This window comes from Oncorhynchus masou, chromosome 28, assembly GCF_036934945.1.
Source record: "Oncorhynchus masou masou isolate Uvic2021 chromosome 28, UVic_Omas_1.1, whole genome shotgun sequence".
NCBI lineage: Eukaryota > Metazoa > Chordata > Actinopteri > Salmoniformes > Salmonidae > Oncorhynchus > Oncorhynchus masou.
In genome coordinates, this window is record NC_088239.1 from 47,679,073 (window position 1) to 47,696,551 (window position 17,479).

Consider the following 17,479-nt stretch of genomic DNA (forward strand, 5'->3'; position numbering starts at 1 on the left):
TGACCCACCCTAGTCACACCCCGACCTAAGCAACATAGAGAATAAAAATCTCTCTATGGTCAGGGCGTGACAGCCAGGAACAGGTTAGTTGAAAAATTGTTTGCTATACTTTACAGTAGCTAAGCCATAACTGTGATATGGAGCATCACATATCACGTTACAGTTCCGTAGCTAGGGTTGCTGGGCAAAGTTAAGCTGCCATTATGACTACTGCAGCATCCTCTTAGACAGTCTCTCTATATCTAACCAACGTTGTATTTGAACACACTAACACACAACACACGTACTCACACTCTCATTGGCACTGGCTCTTTCTCAATGTCTTAAAAATATAATTCTAGCAACCTCTCTCATTCGCTCTCCAGTTGTCCAGAGAGGATGGCAGCCTGTCTCTCCCCTCTGGAGGATGACCTGTCATGTCCCATCTGCTGTGAGATCTTCACAGACCCATCATCCTCTACTGCAGCCATAGCTTCTGCAGGATCTGCCTGGAGGCCACCTGGAAGCAGGGCGGGACCAAGGTCTGCTCTGTCTGCAGACAGACGTTTCTCGGCAACCCTGAGACCCTGCAGAGGGAAAAGCAGTGCACAGACAGCCAGCTGCCCAGAAAGATAGCCAAAGAGGAGACCTCGCATGGAGAACCCCCACAGGCTCCAATGCGCCAAACACACTTCACAGGCCTACATAATGTGTGGCCTCCGCTAACATAAGCTTGGCTTGTTCTGCCTGGAGGGTGAGTGTGTAGAGTATTTCTGAGCATGCAGGCCACAGTTTCTACTCTGTGAAGAAGGCTGCTACACAGAGGGAGGAGCTCAGAACACCACTGACGGCGCTACAGAATAAAATGGCTGTCGTTGACAAGACCAAACCCTCCTGGGAGAAAATGTCATCTTACATCGGGGCGCAGGCCCAGAAAACAGAGATAAAAGAGGAATTTGAGAGGCAGAGAGAATAGCCAAGCTGAGGGAGGAAGAGGGGAGAAGATTAAAAGGATGTCATCTCTGTCTAAAAGAATCAGGGAGGGAGAGGAGAAGCTGTCGGGTGATGACACCGCATTCCTGCAAAGCTTCAAGACCGTGAAGATGAAAGCAGAGATTCTCCTCTTGAACCTCCGCTTGTCTCTGGAGCTCTGGTCGACGTGGCAATCACCTGGGCAACCTTGGCTTATAGGTCTAGCAGAAGATGCAGCGAATTTTGGACTGCACACCTGTAGTTCTGGACCCAAACACAGCTTCATGCTCTCTCCATCTCTCAGAGGACCTGACCAGCCTAAGAACGAAGACTGAGGATAGGAGCCTTCCAGACAACCCAGAGAGGTTTAGTGGGTACTTAGACATTCTGGGTTCAAAGGGATTCGCCTCAGGGATTCACAGCTGGGAGGTGGAGGTGGGGGACAATGACGACTGGTTATTAGCGGTGCCAAAAGAGTCCATTAGCAAGAAAACAGGTTAACTGTAGTTGTGCTTGATGGTGTACCCGACAATTCCCTATCTGAATGTTCCGTAATGTTCCGTCCTCCTGAATAGGCCTAGTGTCAGACGGTCGACTGCGATCCTAATCGGTCATCCTCATGTCTAATCTCTGTTTGGCCGTCACTCACTCTCACTGACTGGACTGAAAATGCCCCTCTGTGCCTCTCTCTCTCAGGTATAATCCATCAGATGAAGGGGGAGTACGATGCAGCGTTGAAGCTCCACAAGGCCCACCTGTGTTTGGTCCAGGAGCTGGGGGACTATGCTGCTCAGGGCAGGGCATATGGGAACATGGGAAATGCCTACAACGCTCTGAGGATGTATGACCAAGCTGTACGCTACCACCGGCAGGAACTGCACATATCACTCGAGGTGAGGATGCACACTTGAATACACACGTGAACGCACACACGTGAACAAACACACACAGAGCGCTTTGGGGACGTACGATCTGGCTGTACGGTATCGTAGATAGCCGATATCACTGGAGGCAGACACCTGGGCCATGTTCAGGATGAAACCATTGTAGAATGTTGCATATAGAAATGCCATGACTAGAGCTGACGTGATTCCTTATTTTATATACCAAAGAGATATGTTTGTTCTGCATCATACATTTCTATCTGAACGTTGGCCAACTTTGTGTTCTGCTGAATGCGGCCCTGGTATTGACCTTTCTTTCCTCTCCCAGGTGAATGACCGTCCCTCCCAGGCCTCTACCCATGGTAACCTGGCTGTAGCTTATCAGGCGTTGGGCGCTCACGACCAGGCTCTCCAGCACTACCTGCACCACCTGACCATCGCACGCGAGCTACGAGACACGCAGAGCACGGCCAGGGCACTAGGTAACGGACGGACAGATGGACAAAATAATACAAAACAATATTAAATCAACTTGAATGATTCCTAAAGGTAAAGGGTGTGTGTGTTTGTGTGTGTGTGTGTAGGTAACCTGGGTAACTTCCACTGCTGTAGAGGGGAGTATGCCCCGGCGGTTCCGTACTACCAGCAGTACCTGACCCTGTCACCTCAGCTACAGGACCTGGAGGGAGAGGGCAAGGTCTGCCACAACCTGGCCTACACACACTACTGCTTGGGACAGTACAGGGAAGCCGTCAGGTAGGACACACTCTTCATGCACCTTGTATGTATAATAATAACTCATAAAGGTTGTCCTGACCTCTCCAAATAAATGACACAAAGGTCTCAACTTTGTGAAGAAGATGAGCCACACACTCTTAGTCATTTTCTTTTTTTTCCTTTACTGACAGGTATTATGAGCAGGACCTGGCCCTGGCTAAAGACCTGGGTGATAAGTTGTCCCAGGCTAAAGCCTACTGTAACCTGGGTCTGGCCTACAAAGCCCTGGGGGAATATAGCAAGGCTGAGGACTGTCAGAGATACCTGCTGTCCCTGGCTCAGGCTCTGAACAACACTCAGGTACAGACAGTCATTAGCACAACTGGGATTGGAGGAATGGGTTGGAAGTGGGTCTGCGTGTGTGTTGGGGGGACTTGACAGGGGTGGCGAGATTCTACATTAAAAGTGTGTGTGTGTGTGTGTGTGTGTGTGTGTGTGTGTGTGTGTGTGTGTGTGTGTGTGTGTGTGTGTGTGTGTGTGTGTGTGTGTGTCCAGGCAGTGTTCCGTGCCCTGGGAAACCTGGGGGATGTGTGTGTGTGTCGGGGTGACGTGGCCGGGGCGGTGAGGTTCTACCAGCAGCAGCTCACCCTGGCTCAGGAGGTCAAAGAACACAAGATGGAGGCTGACGCCTACTCAGCGCTAGGCTCTGCCCACAGGTAGGCTTCTAGCCCAGATAGCATCTAAAATGTTATTTATTAACTTCTCATAAGTTTTTAGTTAATATTGACTGGGAAGTAATAGAAATGTCCTCCCCCAGACTCCTCCGTCAGTACGACCTGGCCCTGTCCTTCCACCAGCAGGAGCTGTCTGCCCGCACTGCTCTAGACGACCAGCGGGGGCAGTGTAGTGCTCTGGGCCGCCTGGCAGCCGTCCACATGGCCCTGACAGACTACCCCACAGCCTTCCAGTGTTACCAGGCCCAGCTCACCCTGACACAGGGCCTCAGAGATGCCTGCGTGGAGGCACAGGTCCAGGGCAACATGGGCATCGCCAAGATGAACATGGGCGTCCTGGAGGAGGCCATTGGGTATTTTGAGCAGCAGTTGGCCATGCTGGAGCAGCTGAGTGGGGCTGAGTGTGTGCTGGATAGAGGCAGGGCCTACGGGAACCTAGCAGACTGTTATGACTCTCTGGGAGACTTTGAGGAAGCTATAAAGTACTGTGACATGTTTCTGACTGTGGCTCAGAGTCTCAACCATGTTCAGGACCAGGAGAGAGCCTACAGGGGACTGGGTAACGCACACAGGTAAAAGACACACACATACACACACACACACACACACACTCTCTCTGTCTGGCTGTTGCTTCCTCTTTATATCTCTCTATTCTTTCTCTTTTAACCCCCTACTCCTTTTATCCATCTTTCTTTCTTGCTCTCTCTCTCTCTCCCTCTCTGCTGATCCCTGGTGAGGGAAGGACAGAATAATGAAAGAATAAGTGATGTAATTATACTGATAAAAGCCACAGCTTGATGTTCATTATCAGACACAGCCTCTTTGACATTCCCTCTCCCAAAGCTGTGCATGTTTATTTTCATCTCATACTAGCAAAATCAACATGTCCTGAAGTTATTGCTTAATTGTTAGCTTGTTAGCCTCCTTATGTTTCACATATAGCTCTGTGGGAAACTAGAAGCTTTTGCTGTTTTGAGAGTGGAGTGTTTTATGGTGTGGCTTATGTGTACTTAATATGAAATGCATTTGTGACCGTCCGGCTCAATTCGCTCTTACGTAGCAACATTTTTACATTAGATAAAAGTAGAGACTGGTATATCATACACTACAGTTGAAGAACAATGGGAAGGTAATTCTGCTTTGAAAGTTGATAAACTTGTAATCTCACTTTTGAGAAAATGTCCCTTGAATGTTTTGGTACCTAGTGGAGAGCTCTTCTTTGTCTACACCCATTTAGCATTTTTCACACCCCCTTAAGCTTTAGCCTCACCCATCTCTTTAAGGATTCACGTGTGAGGCTATGTACTAAACAACCAACGTTTCAAGACTGGGTTATACCAAGGGTGTGTTCATAAATTTAATCCAAAGTGCCAGAGTGTGCTCTGGGCGTTTATAAACTCATAGCGTTGTCACATTGTTCGCTTGTAAATTCAGAGTGTTTCGCTCTCGGAGCGTTCAGAGCTCACACTGGATGCTCTGGCCAAGGAGTAGGGTCGATCCGAGTATTCTGACCTAACAACAGTAGTCAAGCACCCAAGCTAACTGGCTAACGTTGGCTAGCTTGTTAGCTACTTCCAGACACAAATGAGAGAACAGCTCACTCTGACCTTTTTACTCGCCCTAGCAGAGATGGTTAGGCTTTTTTAATGTTATCCAGAGCGTTTGCAAACTGCCAGAGCGTTTGCCAACTAAAACCATGTTGTTGGCAAAAATGTAATTATGCTTTTCTGCCAACATTTACTGACCCTTTCTGACACCAGCCATTTGTAAATTCGTCAGTTATTCTGCGCTCTGGCACACTCAGACGAGAGTGCTCTGAATTTGGAGTAGATAGCCAGAGGGAATTTACCAGCTACGTCTATCGACAGTTGTCGCAGTGACATCATAAACATTCTATTGAAATAGTTACTTGCATAGTGGAGTCTTTTGTTTAGACAGCTAGCTAAACAATGAACCATAATCCCAAATCATAACATTACTACCCTGCATGAATCTGCAGGTAGCTAACCAACAGTTCAATTTTAGCTAGCTAACATTAGGCTATAACTAGCAATGCAAATGACTGTGAGATTTGAATAATTTTACTACACAGATCATACATGTAACATTAGCTAGCTAGCTAGCTAACAGTGCACTTTAACTTGAAATTATAACTACTTCCTGACAAAATTAGAAATGTGTAATATCTGAAAATGTAGCTATCTAGACTGTCTTACCCATATATATGGATGGACGCTTCTCCCTCTTTGTCATGGATGGTTGCCCTTAGTTTGAAGATGTAATCCAGAGACAGGTGTTTTAATACAACAGCCTTCTGTGTGTTCTATTTTCAACTTTGTCTGCATATTTGGAATCAACCGGCAGAATTTTCTCCTTAGCTATCATACACTGATTTCAAAACTCGGTCCTCCAGAAAGTGGAGAGCAACACTTATGGAATTCTACTACAATATCTTTTTTTTAAATGCACTTTGGAAAGGATTACCTACACATACTGACCAGCTCATATTATAGACAGAAGTGACAGACCGGCATGTCCAGCCCACAGCATGTCTCTCGGCATGTCCAGCCCACTCATTGTCTCAGCCAATCATGGCTAGCGGGAAGGTTGCTGACTTTTTCTGTGGCTAAACCAACTAGGCTCGTAATTTAACAATTGTATTTGTATTTACAGATGGCATACACGTTTGTTATTAAGGCACATGAAAGTTCACATGTTCCAGAATGCTTTTCTGCCCAAAAAATGCATTATGATAAAAATAAAAAGTTTACGTTCAAATGGCTCTCCTGTGAAGTAGTGACATACGCCTAGTTTCCTGAAACGAGTCACATTTATGTAAATCATTGGTAGGGCTCCTTCTGAGTGCAATAGTGACTCATCTGCAGCAAACAGCAGGCCTACGTTAGCAACTCTAAAGAGAGATATGGGACGAAACAAAACTAACTCCTATCTCCTCCCTTCCTCCTCTCCTGTCAGATCTCTAGGTAGTCTCCAGCAGGCGTTGGTGTGTTTTGAGAAGCGTCTGGTGGTGGCCCATGAGCTGGGAGGATCGGGAGGTGGAGAGGGAGGAAGGAAGGCCCAGGCCCAGGCATATGGGGAGCTGGGAGACCTACACAGCCAGCTGGGGAATTATGAACAAGCCTTATCCTGCCTGGAGCATCAACTCAACATCGCCTCCACCGCAGGGGTAAGACTTCTACCTCTCGAATGAGTGAATGACTGATGGGAGGAAGGTAGGAATAAATACCTGTAGTGGAAGTGGCACTTCTTTGGTTACTACATGATTCCATTTGTGTTATTTCATAGTTTTGATGTCTTCACTATTATTCTACAATGTAGAAAATAGTCAAAACTCTCTCTCTCTGTCTCTGTCTCTCTGTCTCTCTCTGTCTCTGTCTCTCTCTCTCTCTGTGTCTCTCCCCCTCTCTCTCTCTCTCTCTCCCTCTCTCTCCCCCCCTCTCTCTCTCTCGCTCGATGCATGTATATATATATATATATATATATGTGTGTATATATGTATGTGTATATAGGTATGTGTGTGTATATATAAATATATGTGCGGTATATATGTATATATGTATGCGTGTATATGTGTGTATATATATATATATATATATATATATATATATATATATATGTGTTATAAATCTATAATATATTATATTCTAAATCTGTTCCAGGACCGGGCACTAGAGGGCGAAGCAAGCAGTGCGTTGGGTGGAGTGTACCAGCTGATGGGAGAGAATGAGACAGCTCTACAGGTTGGTTCTTATAATGATATTATTATATTCCCCGTGCAATGGTCCATTGTTTGTTTGTCTGTGTCCGTCTGTCCATCCATCCATCTCTGTTTCTCTCTCCAGTGGCACCAGAGGGCATTAGAGATTGCGGAGGAAACTGGAAGTGTGAGGAGTCAGGGGAGGGCCTACGGGAACCTGGGATTGACCTATGAGGAGCTGGGAAACTACGAAAGGGCTGTGGCCTGTCAGGTAAACACACGCTATGGTCACAGATTATCCATTATATTGACCAGATACTCAAGCTGACGCTCTAACAATGAAAATAAATGTCTTAAAAAATGGAAGGCAGTCGGGAGGAGGCAAGATCAGGTTGGACCATTCTAGCCAATGAGAGGGCAGATACTCATGTGAACAACAGGCACAACTCCGAAATAAAGTGTTTTTTCTCACAGTTGCCAGGATGTCAATTGTAACAACCGAATCATTCTAAAACTTATATTAGATCAAGTAAGACACACTTAGCACATAAGCCATTACATTTTTTGTCAACCAAATTTGGCACTCTCATTGACCTCCATACAAAAACGTTTCACTTGGTGAGCGAAAAAAAGGAAAAATTCCTCCTGCTGGAGAAGACATATTTTGGGCCCAGTTATCCCTCTTGCTTCGCCTCTTCCTCTCTGCTGTGGGTTCTGTCAAGTAAACGGTTTGGGACTTGACCTTTCTGTCTGTGGTGATGTCATCAGGAGCAGCACCTGAGTGTGGCAGCGCAGAATAATGACCTCACAGCCAAGACACTGGCGTACGGCAGCCTGGGGAGGACACACCATGCGCTACAGAACTACACACAGGCTGTCATGTACCTGCAGGAAGGTGAGAGGAGAGAGAGATCGAGAGAGAGTATGAATGAAGACATGGTTCTTGGAGAAAGAGGGAGAGTAGGAGAGGGGTGATTTGATGATGTTTTGAGACTCCCTCTCTCTCTTTCCTCTCTCTTTCTCTGTTTCAGGTCTGCGTTTAGCAGAGCAGTGTGGGAGGAGAGAGGAGGAGGCTAGGATCCGTCATCGTCTGGGCCTGTCACTGTGGGCCAGCAGCAACCTGGAGGAGGCCCAGAACCAGGTACCAACTTGTGTGTTTCAAAGTTAATGTTGCCTCTCTTGAGTCCTGCTGACACCTGCTGGTTGACTATGAAACTGCAGTCTCTGATTCTAACCTTAGGGGTTTTGACATTCCCTATGTTTAAAATTAAAACGAATTGCATGTATATCACGATGGGGGTGCCACATGGGTGTGTATTCAGGTGTGAATGAATGTGTGATGTAGGTGTGTATTCTCTTTCTCTCTCTCCAGCTGTACCGAGCGTCTGCCTTGTTTGAGTCGATTCGGCATGAAGCCCAACTCAGCTCAGACTACAGGCTGACTCTGTTTGACCTGCAGACATCATCATACCAGGCTCTCCAGAGGATCCTCGTCAGCCTGGGTAACACTCTCGTTACTCTCTTTCAGTTTTTATGTCATCTCTCTTGTTATCCATCTCCTTCACTTTCTCACTCTCTCAAGCTTATTGAGCCACTTCTATCTATTTCTCCCTCTATCTCTTTCTCTCTCTCTCTCTTTCTCTCTTCCTGTCTCTATTTCGCTCTCTCTTTCTCTCTCTTTCTCTCTCTTTCTCTACTTACACTTTCCCATCTCTTATCACTCTCTCTCTTCTCTTCTCATCCCTCTGTTCATCCCTCTCTCCTCTCCAGGTCATTATGACGAGGCCCTAGCAGTGGCAGAGCGGGGTCGGACCCGGGCGTTCGCCGACCTCCTGGTGGAGCGGCAGCAGGGTCACCAACCCCTGACCTCTGACCCTTATACACCGACCCCTGACCCTTACTCCCCGGTAACCGTAGAACACATCCTGAATACGGTCAACAGTCAAAAGTCACTGGTACTGTACTTCTCTCTGGCCGCAGGGTACCTCTACAGCTGGCTACTGGCACCAGGCACAGGTAGGTACATACACACAGAGACACACACACATATACACACACCTCTAAATCCCTCACCCTCTGTTGTGTGCAGGTATAGTGAAGTTCCACGAGGTGTACCTGGGTGAGGGAGGAGCCGAGCTGCAGGCTTCAGAGATCCAGGGGGGAGGAGTTAGTGGCTGCCAGACTCTGGAGCAGCACATCACTGCAGCTAGAGAGGCTCTGGGAGTTGACGACTACTACTGCAGGTATGTGTGTGTCTTTCCCTTGCAATGGTCTTTGTTTTATTCAAATATTGTGCAGTGCTTCACTGATAGACTACAAACGCTCTTTATTGTTTGGCTCGGTGCTCTGTCTTTCCCTCCCTCCCTCCCTCCCTCCCTCCCTCCCTCCCTCCCTCCCTCCCTCCCTCCCTCCCTCCCTCCCTCCCTCCCTCCCTCCCTCCCTCCCTCCCTCTGTAGAATGGATGGGCCTGTTCAGAGGTGACACGTATTGCACCCCTCCAAATGATAATGGGAGTTCACAGCCTCTCTCGCTTTCTCACACACACACTGCACACACACACACACTGCACATTGGCTACCCGTCAGTGAAGCGCCAAACAATCTTTAATAAAGTAGAGAGAGACTATCACACCTCGGAGGGTAATAAAGTTGAATACCACACGCAGCTCCCATCGGCGCCAGCACTGCAGGCTAATTTGTCATGGACCTCTGTGTTGTGTCAGCAAATGTTCCCCCTCACAAATTGTTCTCACTGACAACCACTGCAGTACTGCTGCCCTAGCCAACAGCACCTTACTGTGTGTGTGTGTGTGTGTGTGTGTGTGTGTGTGTGTGTGTGTGTGTGTGTGTGTGTGTGTGTGTGTGTGTGTGTGTGTGTGTGTGTGTGTGTGTGTGTGTGTGTGTGTGTAACAGCGGTGAGACAGAGAGCGAAGCGGGTGATCTGTTGGAACAGCAGTTTGAGGAACGTCTGGGCTCAGCCAGCGACCCGACAGACTACCTACGCATGGTTTCCAGAAACAACCTCTTCAACAGGTGGGTGGGTGTCTTCTGCAGGAAGACTCAAAACGTCGCCATATTTCAAATCAAGTCTGATGTTTCATATGGAGAGAGTGTCACGTCGCACGTTCCTATGCAATATCTACTTGTTGTAGACAGCACCCGTTGTTAAACAACAAGCCTCTTTTTGCATATTTCTACAGGGATAGTAGGAGTTCTTCCTGTCTGGTCAGTTCTACAGTGTCTCCAGTGAGCGAGACCCCCTCTCTACCCTGTAGACCCCCACCCAGCTCCCTCGGCAAACCCCCCCTACGAGCACTTCACCACCTGCTCATTGCACCTATGGAGGGGGTAAGAGTGTGTGTGTGTGTGTTTACCGTCACACACGCGTTACCATTTGACCTAGATCGAATTACATCTTCTATCTGTCTATACTCATTCCTTCACCCTCGCTCTCTCTCGCCCTCCCCGCCATCCCTCGCTAGGTGCTGATGCCCAGTAGCGGTGCAGTGGGCAGACATAGACAGCTGGTGTTGGTGTTAGAGGGAGAGCTGTACCTGGTTCCCTTCGCTCTGCTCAAAGGTAGCTCTTCTAATGAGTACCTGTATGAGAGGTTCAACCTTCTAGCTGTCCCATCTTTAGGGAGCCTGGGGCCTGTAGCTAAGGTGGGTGTATAGTACAGCGCACACTCAAATTTCCTCAAGGCACACACACACACACACACACACTACACAAGACAACAGCACAACCTGCACAATTCAATATACTGATAACCATGCTGCCATAATAATAATTGTGTTATTGATTGTGTCATTGACCGATCAATCATTTAAATCTGCGTCACCTCCCCACCTCCAGTCCTTCCCTCGTCGCGGGGCTCCCTTCCTCTACAACGGTGGGGGTTCCATGACTGCAGTAGTAGGGGCTCCACGCCTGCCCTCCAGGGTGATGGAGCGTTGGCTGTGGGGTCCGCTGCCTTCTGCACACGACGAGGCCCTCCGCCTGGGGGAACTGCTGGGCTGCCAGCCCCTCACTGGAACACAGGCCACCAAGGTACTGAAAATAAAGCATGTGTGTTCTACTCCTGTGGTTTATTGAGACGCACAATCAGGAAACATTCTCCTCACTTCTCTTTTCTCTTCTCTAGGACCATGTGATAGCAGCCATGGGCCAGGCAGAGTGTGTTCACTTTGCTACTCATGTCTCCTGGAAGCTGGCTGCCCTGGTTCTCTCCCCCAGCCAGGATACAGGGATGGACTCGGGAACACGGCCCAAGGAGAGTGCACCGTGTGGGGGAACGCTTTCAAACGAGACTGGGGATGTGGGAGCAAGGACTGAGCAACTGGAGGACGGGAGCGATGACGGAGGAAGTGTGTGTGATGCAGAGAGTGTGTGTGACAGTCCACCACTTCAGGAGTTTCTGCTCACTGCGGCAGACATACTGGACCTGAGACTGCCTATCAAACTGGTGGTGCTGGGGTGAGCCACACACACAAACAAATACCGAATTATCAACCAAGCAGTTTTTATTTATTTTTATGCCGTACTCCTATGTTTATAAACTTGTTATCTCTCTTCTCTGCACTCAGGTCGTACCAGGAGTGTGTTAGCAGGGTGACAGCTGACGGGGTGGTGGGTCTGACTCGTGCCTTCCTTGCAGCGGGGGTGCAGTGTGTGTGTGTGTCACTGTGGCCCGTTCCCATGGCAGCCTCCAAGGTGTTCACACACACCTTCTACACGGCGCTGCTGAATGGGACCAAGGCCAGTGCAGCTCTCACTGAGGCCATGAAGACTCTACAGAGCAGCACACACTTCTCACACCCTTCTAACTGGGCGGGTTAGTACACACTCACACACACACACACACACACACACACACACACACACACACATCACACGTAATTCACTCCACTTCCTGTTTTCTCACAGGCTTCATGCTGATTGGCTGTGATGTGAAGCTGAACAGCCCCTCATCTCTGATTGGACAGGCTCTGGCAGAGATCCTCCAATACCCTGAGAGGGCTAGAGACTCCCTGAGAGTACTTTTGCACCTGGTAATGATCATGCACAAAGTTTGCCGTCTCACCTATGTCCATTCACGAGACTTTAAAGAACCTTGCCTAATAATATGATTTACCCTCCATCCCTCAGGTTGAGAAGTCTCTCCAGCGCATACAGAGTGGTCAGAGTAATGCTATGTACACCTTGCAGCAGAGTGTGGAGAACAAGGTGTGTATGTGTGTGTGTTTGCATACGTGCGTGTGTGTGTGTGTGTGTGCGCTCTTTACTTCAGTGTAAGGTCTTTGGTGTTTCTCATTACTTAGTTATTCTGTGTTATCGTAATGAATATATCTGTTTTCTATGAATCCACCAGGTTGGTGGCGTACCGGGATGGCAGGCCCTGCTGTCAGCCGTGGGGTTCCGGTTAGATTGTCCCGGTACCGGCAGTGGTCTCCCCGCTGCTGTCTTCTTCCCTATGGCCGACCCTGGAGACCGGCTGCAGCTCTGCAGCACCACTCTGCAGTCACTACTAGGTAACCTATCAATGAATTAGTCAATCGTTCAACCAAATAATAAACCAATCAGACTGCCAGCACAGCACTATACTCCAGTCCCTACATGGAAAACTATCAATCAATCCTTTCTGTCATCCAGGTCTGCCTCATTCAGCATTCCAGGCCCTCTGTAAACTGGTCATTGCTGCTGAGACTGGAGAACAGCTAATCAACAAGGTAGGCCTCAATGCACACAGACACACTGATTAATTGACAAGCTGTTTTCTCTATTTCAGAAGATCACACACAAAGATTGTTTGATGATCATCCCTGATGTTTTCCTGAACTTTCCGATACCTTTCTGATGCATTTCAATCACCCCAAAACATAAAAATGTATCATTACCTGATTTGACATATATTTGTGCTATTACTAAAATAAAGCCAGATTAAAAAGATTCATCAAACTATTTTTACGCGTGAGTTTCTGATAACCCCAATTGTCCTAAAATCTAGAATCAAATAGCTTGATAATCCATGTTAATAGTATTTTAAATAGCATGTATAAGAATCAACTTGATATCATGTAGAAATAAATTTGACTTTGGGACCCGCCCTACCCCCGTTCTCTCATGGGTAGGCTATGGCGATTGGCAGTTTGCCCAGTTTGGTTGTTTCACAAAAGTGCTCCCCCAGAAATATGATTTGAATATGCATGTGATGGGCCTGGTAATGTTTGCATGGGGTCAATATCAATATCATCATAACTTCTTGGATTTTTTTAGGGCTTATAAATAGTGGTAGTCCCTGCGTGGTCTTCATTTATAAGATTTGTTACTTTCTAATGGTCTGCTCCTAACAATTTAAGTCCTCTATCTCTTTCGCTCTCCCTCTTACCCACCACTTGAAGGCTGTTAAAAATATGGTGGGAATGGTAAGTTGTGTGTTGTATCTTTCTGGCATGAGAAACTCATACTGAGGCAAAAAAGTAGGACAAGGCAGAAGTAACCTAAACTACGATAACCTAATAAACTACCTCTCCCTGTCTCCAGCTCCACCAGGTATTGGTTCAGCAACAGACATGTGACAAGGAGCAGGAGTTCTCATTGGCTCCCATCCAGGTATCCATTAGTGTCCAGCTGTGGAGACTTCCTGGTTGTCATGAGTTTCTGGCTGCGCTGGGTGAGTCATCACCGCACTGAGCGGTAGATATACTTGTATTATAGCAGGGTCGGCCAATCTCATCTTTTGAGAGCCACTGTGGGTGTGTCAAGTTTGAACCCAGGTCTCCTTCATGGCACAAGGCTGTGTTAGCCCATTGAGCTAAAGCGTTAGCTGTGTGTGTCATTCTTTTCCCTTCTCTGTTTCCCTCCAGGTTTTGACCTGTGTGAGGCAGGACAGGAGGAGGTGCTATTGAAGACTGGCAAACAGGCTTGCAGACGGACAATGCACTTTGCTCTGCAGTCTCTACTGGCACTGTTTGGTAAGAGTCTCCAAGTCCTCTCTCTACATTGTTACAGGATCTAGGCATCTGGACTTCCTATAGTTACAGTGTGCTTCACCGTTTCATCTTACCCCTGTCTCACCTCCATCTTCTCCTCTCTCCCTTGCAGACTCCACAGAGCTCCCCAGACGCCTCAGCCTGGACAGCTCTTCATCTCTAGAGTCTCTTTCCTCCTCCCAGTGTGCCTCTGTCCCCCTTAACCTCCCCCAGCCTCCCTTCTCGCCCCCGCTTGGCGGCCCAGACAGTCTCTCATGCGACGCCATCTCCCTCTACAGCCTCAGCTCCCTCGCCTCCTCTCTCAGCTTCCTGTCCCGCCCTGAACCCGCAGGAAGTGATGGCATCAGCCAGCGTTCGCGGCAGCAAGAACTGGAGCGGCACCGCGGAGGAGTCTCTCAACGACACACAGGAAATGTGTCGAGAAACAGATTAACGAATCACAGAGGAGTAGGCGGAGGGACAGAGGGGGAGGATAAGTATGAAGGATTCTCTATCATCAGCAGTGAGCCTCTGGGAGGAGGGGGAGGAGGCGGGAGGGAGTGTGACACCTTACCCTTCCCTGGGGGACACAGACACATTAGAGGAGCAGGGAGGGGAGGGGCGGCAGGGAGGGGGTACCCCGTCTCGATCTCCTCCAAGGGGAGTGTCAGCACTCCCACCTCACCGCTCAAAGTCCTCCCCCCGCCCCTGGCCATACCCCCAGCCCTAACACACACGTTAAGTCCCAGGGGTAAGCTGTTGCTTTTTTTTTCTTACTAGGCTAAAAAAGACACTTGTTTGCTTTAACTGTTCGCAACTTCACCAACTTGTCACGTCAAGTTAAACATCTCTCTCCCTCCTCTCCTCCCCAGTTCTCAGAGCTTGTCTGAAGGTCAGGTGGTCAGTACAGAGGCAGTCCTCTCGGAGTCTGACCAGTCCAGTACAGAGACAGACAGCACCGTCAAGTCCCAGGAAGACAAGCCACCCTTCACCCCTCTGGACCCCCAGGAGCTGGCCACCAGGATCCTGGAAGAGACCCAGAGCCACATGCAGGCTTTGGAGAGCCTCCAGAGGGGGAGGACAGGAAGGGCAGGCAATGGGGGAGGGGAGAAGGGGCTAAGAGGACAAGAATGTACACCCTCCTCCACCTTAGCCCCCCTGACCCCCACTGGAGTTGGTTTGGGCTTCCGTTCGTCTGAATCCAGCGCTTTCAGCAGACCCAGTAGTAGAGCCAGCCTACAGGCCCGGGCTTCACCTCTCTCCCTCTCCAGTCCTCTCTCACCCCTCCCTGCCACTCTCTCACCCATCTCCACCCCTCTCCTCTCCACCAGGCCCAAACCCCCCTCTCGTTGCTCGTCCTTACAGAAGATCAGCTCCGGCTACAACAGCCCGGCCCTCTCCTCCCTCTCTTCCTCCCTCTCTTTCTCTCACCCCCACCCCTCACCCTCCAGAACCCCAGACCCCCACATCCATGCGCAGCTCAGACTTAAATACCCCAGCTCCCCTTACACCCCGCACATCTCACACTCCCCCAATAGCATCTCCATCTCCCCCAGCTCAGGCCACCCTTCTCCAGCCGGCAGCCTCCTGTCCCTGGCCGCCTCCCCAGCCCTCTCCCTGGCCCCCTCCCCTGCCCTCTCCTACTCCTCTACAGGCTCTACCGCGTCCCGCTCCAGCCTGGCTGAAACCCCTGGCCTGCGCCGGTTGAAACAGGCAGGCCTGGTGGACGAGAGGGTCCAGGCCATCCACAACCTGAAAACCTTCTGGTCCAATGCCACCCAGAGGCAGGAGGTTCCCGGCCCAGGCAGAGTGCTCCGAGATGGGGGGAAGAAGATGAGCACGGTCCAGAAAGATGTCCTGGGGCTTCTCCACCTCTCTCCAAGACATGGGTCCAACAACAAGAACCAGGACGCTGAGGGGCCCCAGAGCCCCATCAACTCGCTTAACGGACATCGAATGCTGGGTTCAAAACCACCAGTGGCGCCTCCTCCTCAGACTGCTACTGACTCCTCCAGGGGAGGTAGTCCTGGAGCACCCCCACACCCTGTCAGACTGCCCTCTGGGAATGGCTTCAAGTTCCCCTCGCCTGGGAAGTTCTTCCCCTCCTCTAAATGCTGAGAGGGGATAGAGCAGAGCTCACCAACCCTGTTCCTGGAGAGCTACCCTCCTGTAGGCTTTTAATGCAACCCCAGTTGTAACTTACCCAATTCAGCTCATCAACCAGCCAATTATTAGAATCGGGTGCGCTAGATTAGGGTTGGAGCGACAACCAACAGGACGGTAGCTCTCCAGGAACAGGGTTGGAGAGCCGTGGGTTAGAGACTCTTCATGGTTAGAGATCTGCTCCTGACTCTAAGGCTCTTCTGGTGGGTTTTACTAGCTGGGCTGCGAGCTATGAAAGGGACTGAACATTACGTTAGCAAGAAGGTCCACTGGGGACCACCAAAACTGAAGTTCCGATTTGCACTTTGCGGTGACTGACTGCCCCCTAGTGGGGAGGACAGATCAGTGCTAGATCATAGAGGAGAAGAGTGCATGCAGTCACTGAAGGACAGAGGGTCAGATTGGTCTGTAATAATAACCCTGGGTTATGGTGCCTATGGTTCCTCACTGACAACAGAGCATGTAGTCCTCATGTCTCCTTCTACACTGTAAAGACACCTTATACAGGCAGACTCTGTCTCAGGCTCGGAGACTGTTACGATGACTGAAAATGCAAAAATTGTGTTTTTACTTTCTATCTAAAACAATAAAATGTATGACTTATTTGAATATAATTATTGTTAACTGTTATTATAAAGGATTGTAACTGTTATGTTGTTATTTTATTTTGTAAATTAAATCCAGTGTTTTGTCATCAGTATTAAATGTATTATATATTAAAAAGCAAACAGTACACAAATAAAAACACATATCATATTTGTATTAAATTGCTGAAAAGACATGTGAGAAGACCTATGTCAATGTAGTGTCAGTCTGAAAGCATGAACTCTCTTACTATTGAAACATGTATTGTCTTTTTAAAACACCTTTTGCAGATGCATCTTTTTTTTCTCAGTAAATTCTTTTCAATTAAAACAAGTTTTGCTCTCTTGTCTCATTTTAATTGTTATTAACAGGGATGTTACTGCCGGCCTGGACTTTGCTCCTGCCTTCGTGAACAAAACTGAACCCTCAACCATGATATTTATAGTGTGATCAACTTTATACACTATAAAATAAGAATTTGATCAAGCTTGCCATAGCGGTAAGAGATGGAATTAGGTGTGCCTATGATGATGCTTGTTGAAAGTGAGGACTTGGCTGGTGACATCCTGGTTCTTTAGAGCAAAACCCATATACATGTTTTGGTTATGGAAATGTAATGATTGTAATTACCAATAATATTGAGATAAGTGACATTTGTTTAGACACATACTGTCTACCTGTACTGCTATTTGGGATAGTTCTTGCCCAGAGAAACCTCTGGAAACCTTGATATTTTTATGATTCGAACCAGAGATTA

At 48.4% G+C, this 17,479-nt stretch overlaps 1 protein-coding gene across 3 annotated transcripts in view; it reads left to right on the plus strand.

The window, feature by feature from the left end:
* LOC135517726 (tetratricopeptide repeat protein 28-like) overlaps positions 1–17,069 on the plus strand; it is a 105,145-nt gene extending 88,076 nt beyond the window's left edge. For 2 of the 3 annotated variants that reach the window (XM_064942282.1, XM_064942283.1), the window contains 28 exons: positions 1,648–1,844; positions 2,164–2,317; positions 2,420–2,591; positions 2,744–2,912; positions 3,108–3,268; positions 3,370–3,858; positions 6,263–6,473; positions 6,967–7,047; positions 7,150–7,275; positions 7,773–7,899; positions 8,036–8,145; positions 8,377–8,506; positions 8,775–9,020; positions 9,094–9,247; positions 9,917–10,036; positions 10,204–10,351; positions 10,486–10,665; positions 10,859–11,053; positions 11,148–11,479; positions 11,590–11,837; positions 11,930–12,054; positions 12,152–12,229; positions 12,375–12,534; positions 12,656–12,732; positions 13,547–13,676; positions 13,870–13,977; positions 14,108–14,725; positions 14,847–15,187. In XM_064942282.1, coding sequence (XP_064798354.1) covers positions 1,648–1,844; positions 2,164–2,317; positions 2,420–2,591; positions 2,744–2,912; positions 3,108–3,268; positions 3,370–3,858; positions 6,263–6,473; positions 6,967–7,047; positions 7,150–7,275; positions 7,773–7,899; positions 8,036–8,145; positions 8,377–8,506; positions 8,775–9,020; positions 9,094–9,247; positions 9,917–10,036; positions 10,204–10,351; positions 10,486–10,665; positions 10,859–11,053; positions 11,148–11,479; positions 11,590–11,837; positions 11,930–12,054; positions 12,152–12,229; positions 12,375–12,534; positions 12,656–12,732; positions 13,547–13,676; positions 13,870–13,977; positions 14,108–14,725; positions 14,847–15,094 — 5,294 coding nt within the window. In that variant the 3' untranslated portion in view covers positions 15,095–15,187. Of the gene's footprint in view, positions 1–1,647; positions 1,845–2,163; positions 2,318–2,419; positions 2,592–2,743; positions 2,913–3,107; positions 3,269–3,369; positions 3,859–6,262; positions 6,474–6,966; positions 7,048–7,149; positions 7,276–7,772; positions 7,900–8,035; positions 8,146–8,376; positions 8,507–8,774; positions 9,021–9,093; positions 9,248–9,916; positions 10,037–10,203; positions 10,352–10,485; positions 10,666–10,858; positions 11,054–11,147; positions 11,480–11,589; positions 11,838–11,929; positions 12,055–12,151; positions 12,230–12,374; positions 12,535–12,655; positions 12,733–13,546; positions 13,677–13,869; positions 13,978–14,107; positions 14,733–14,846 lie in introns of all 3 variants that reach the window. The other variant, XM_064942285.1, reaches the window with a different exon arrangement.
* The last annotated feature ends 410 nt before the right edge of the window (positions 17,070–17,479 follow it).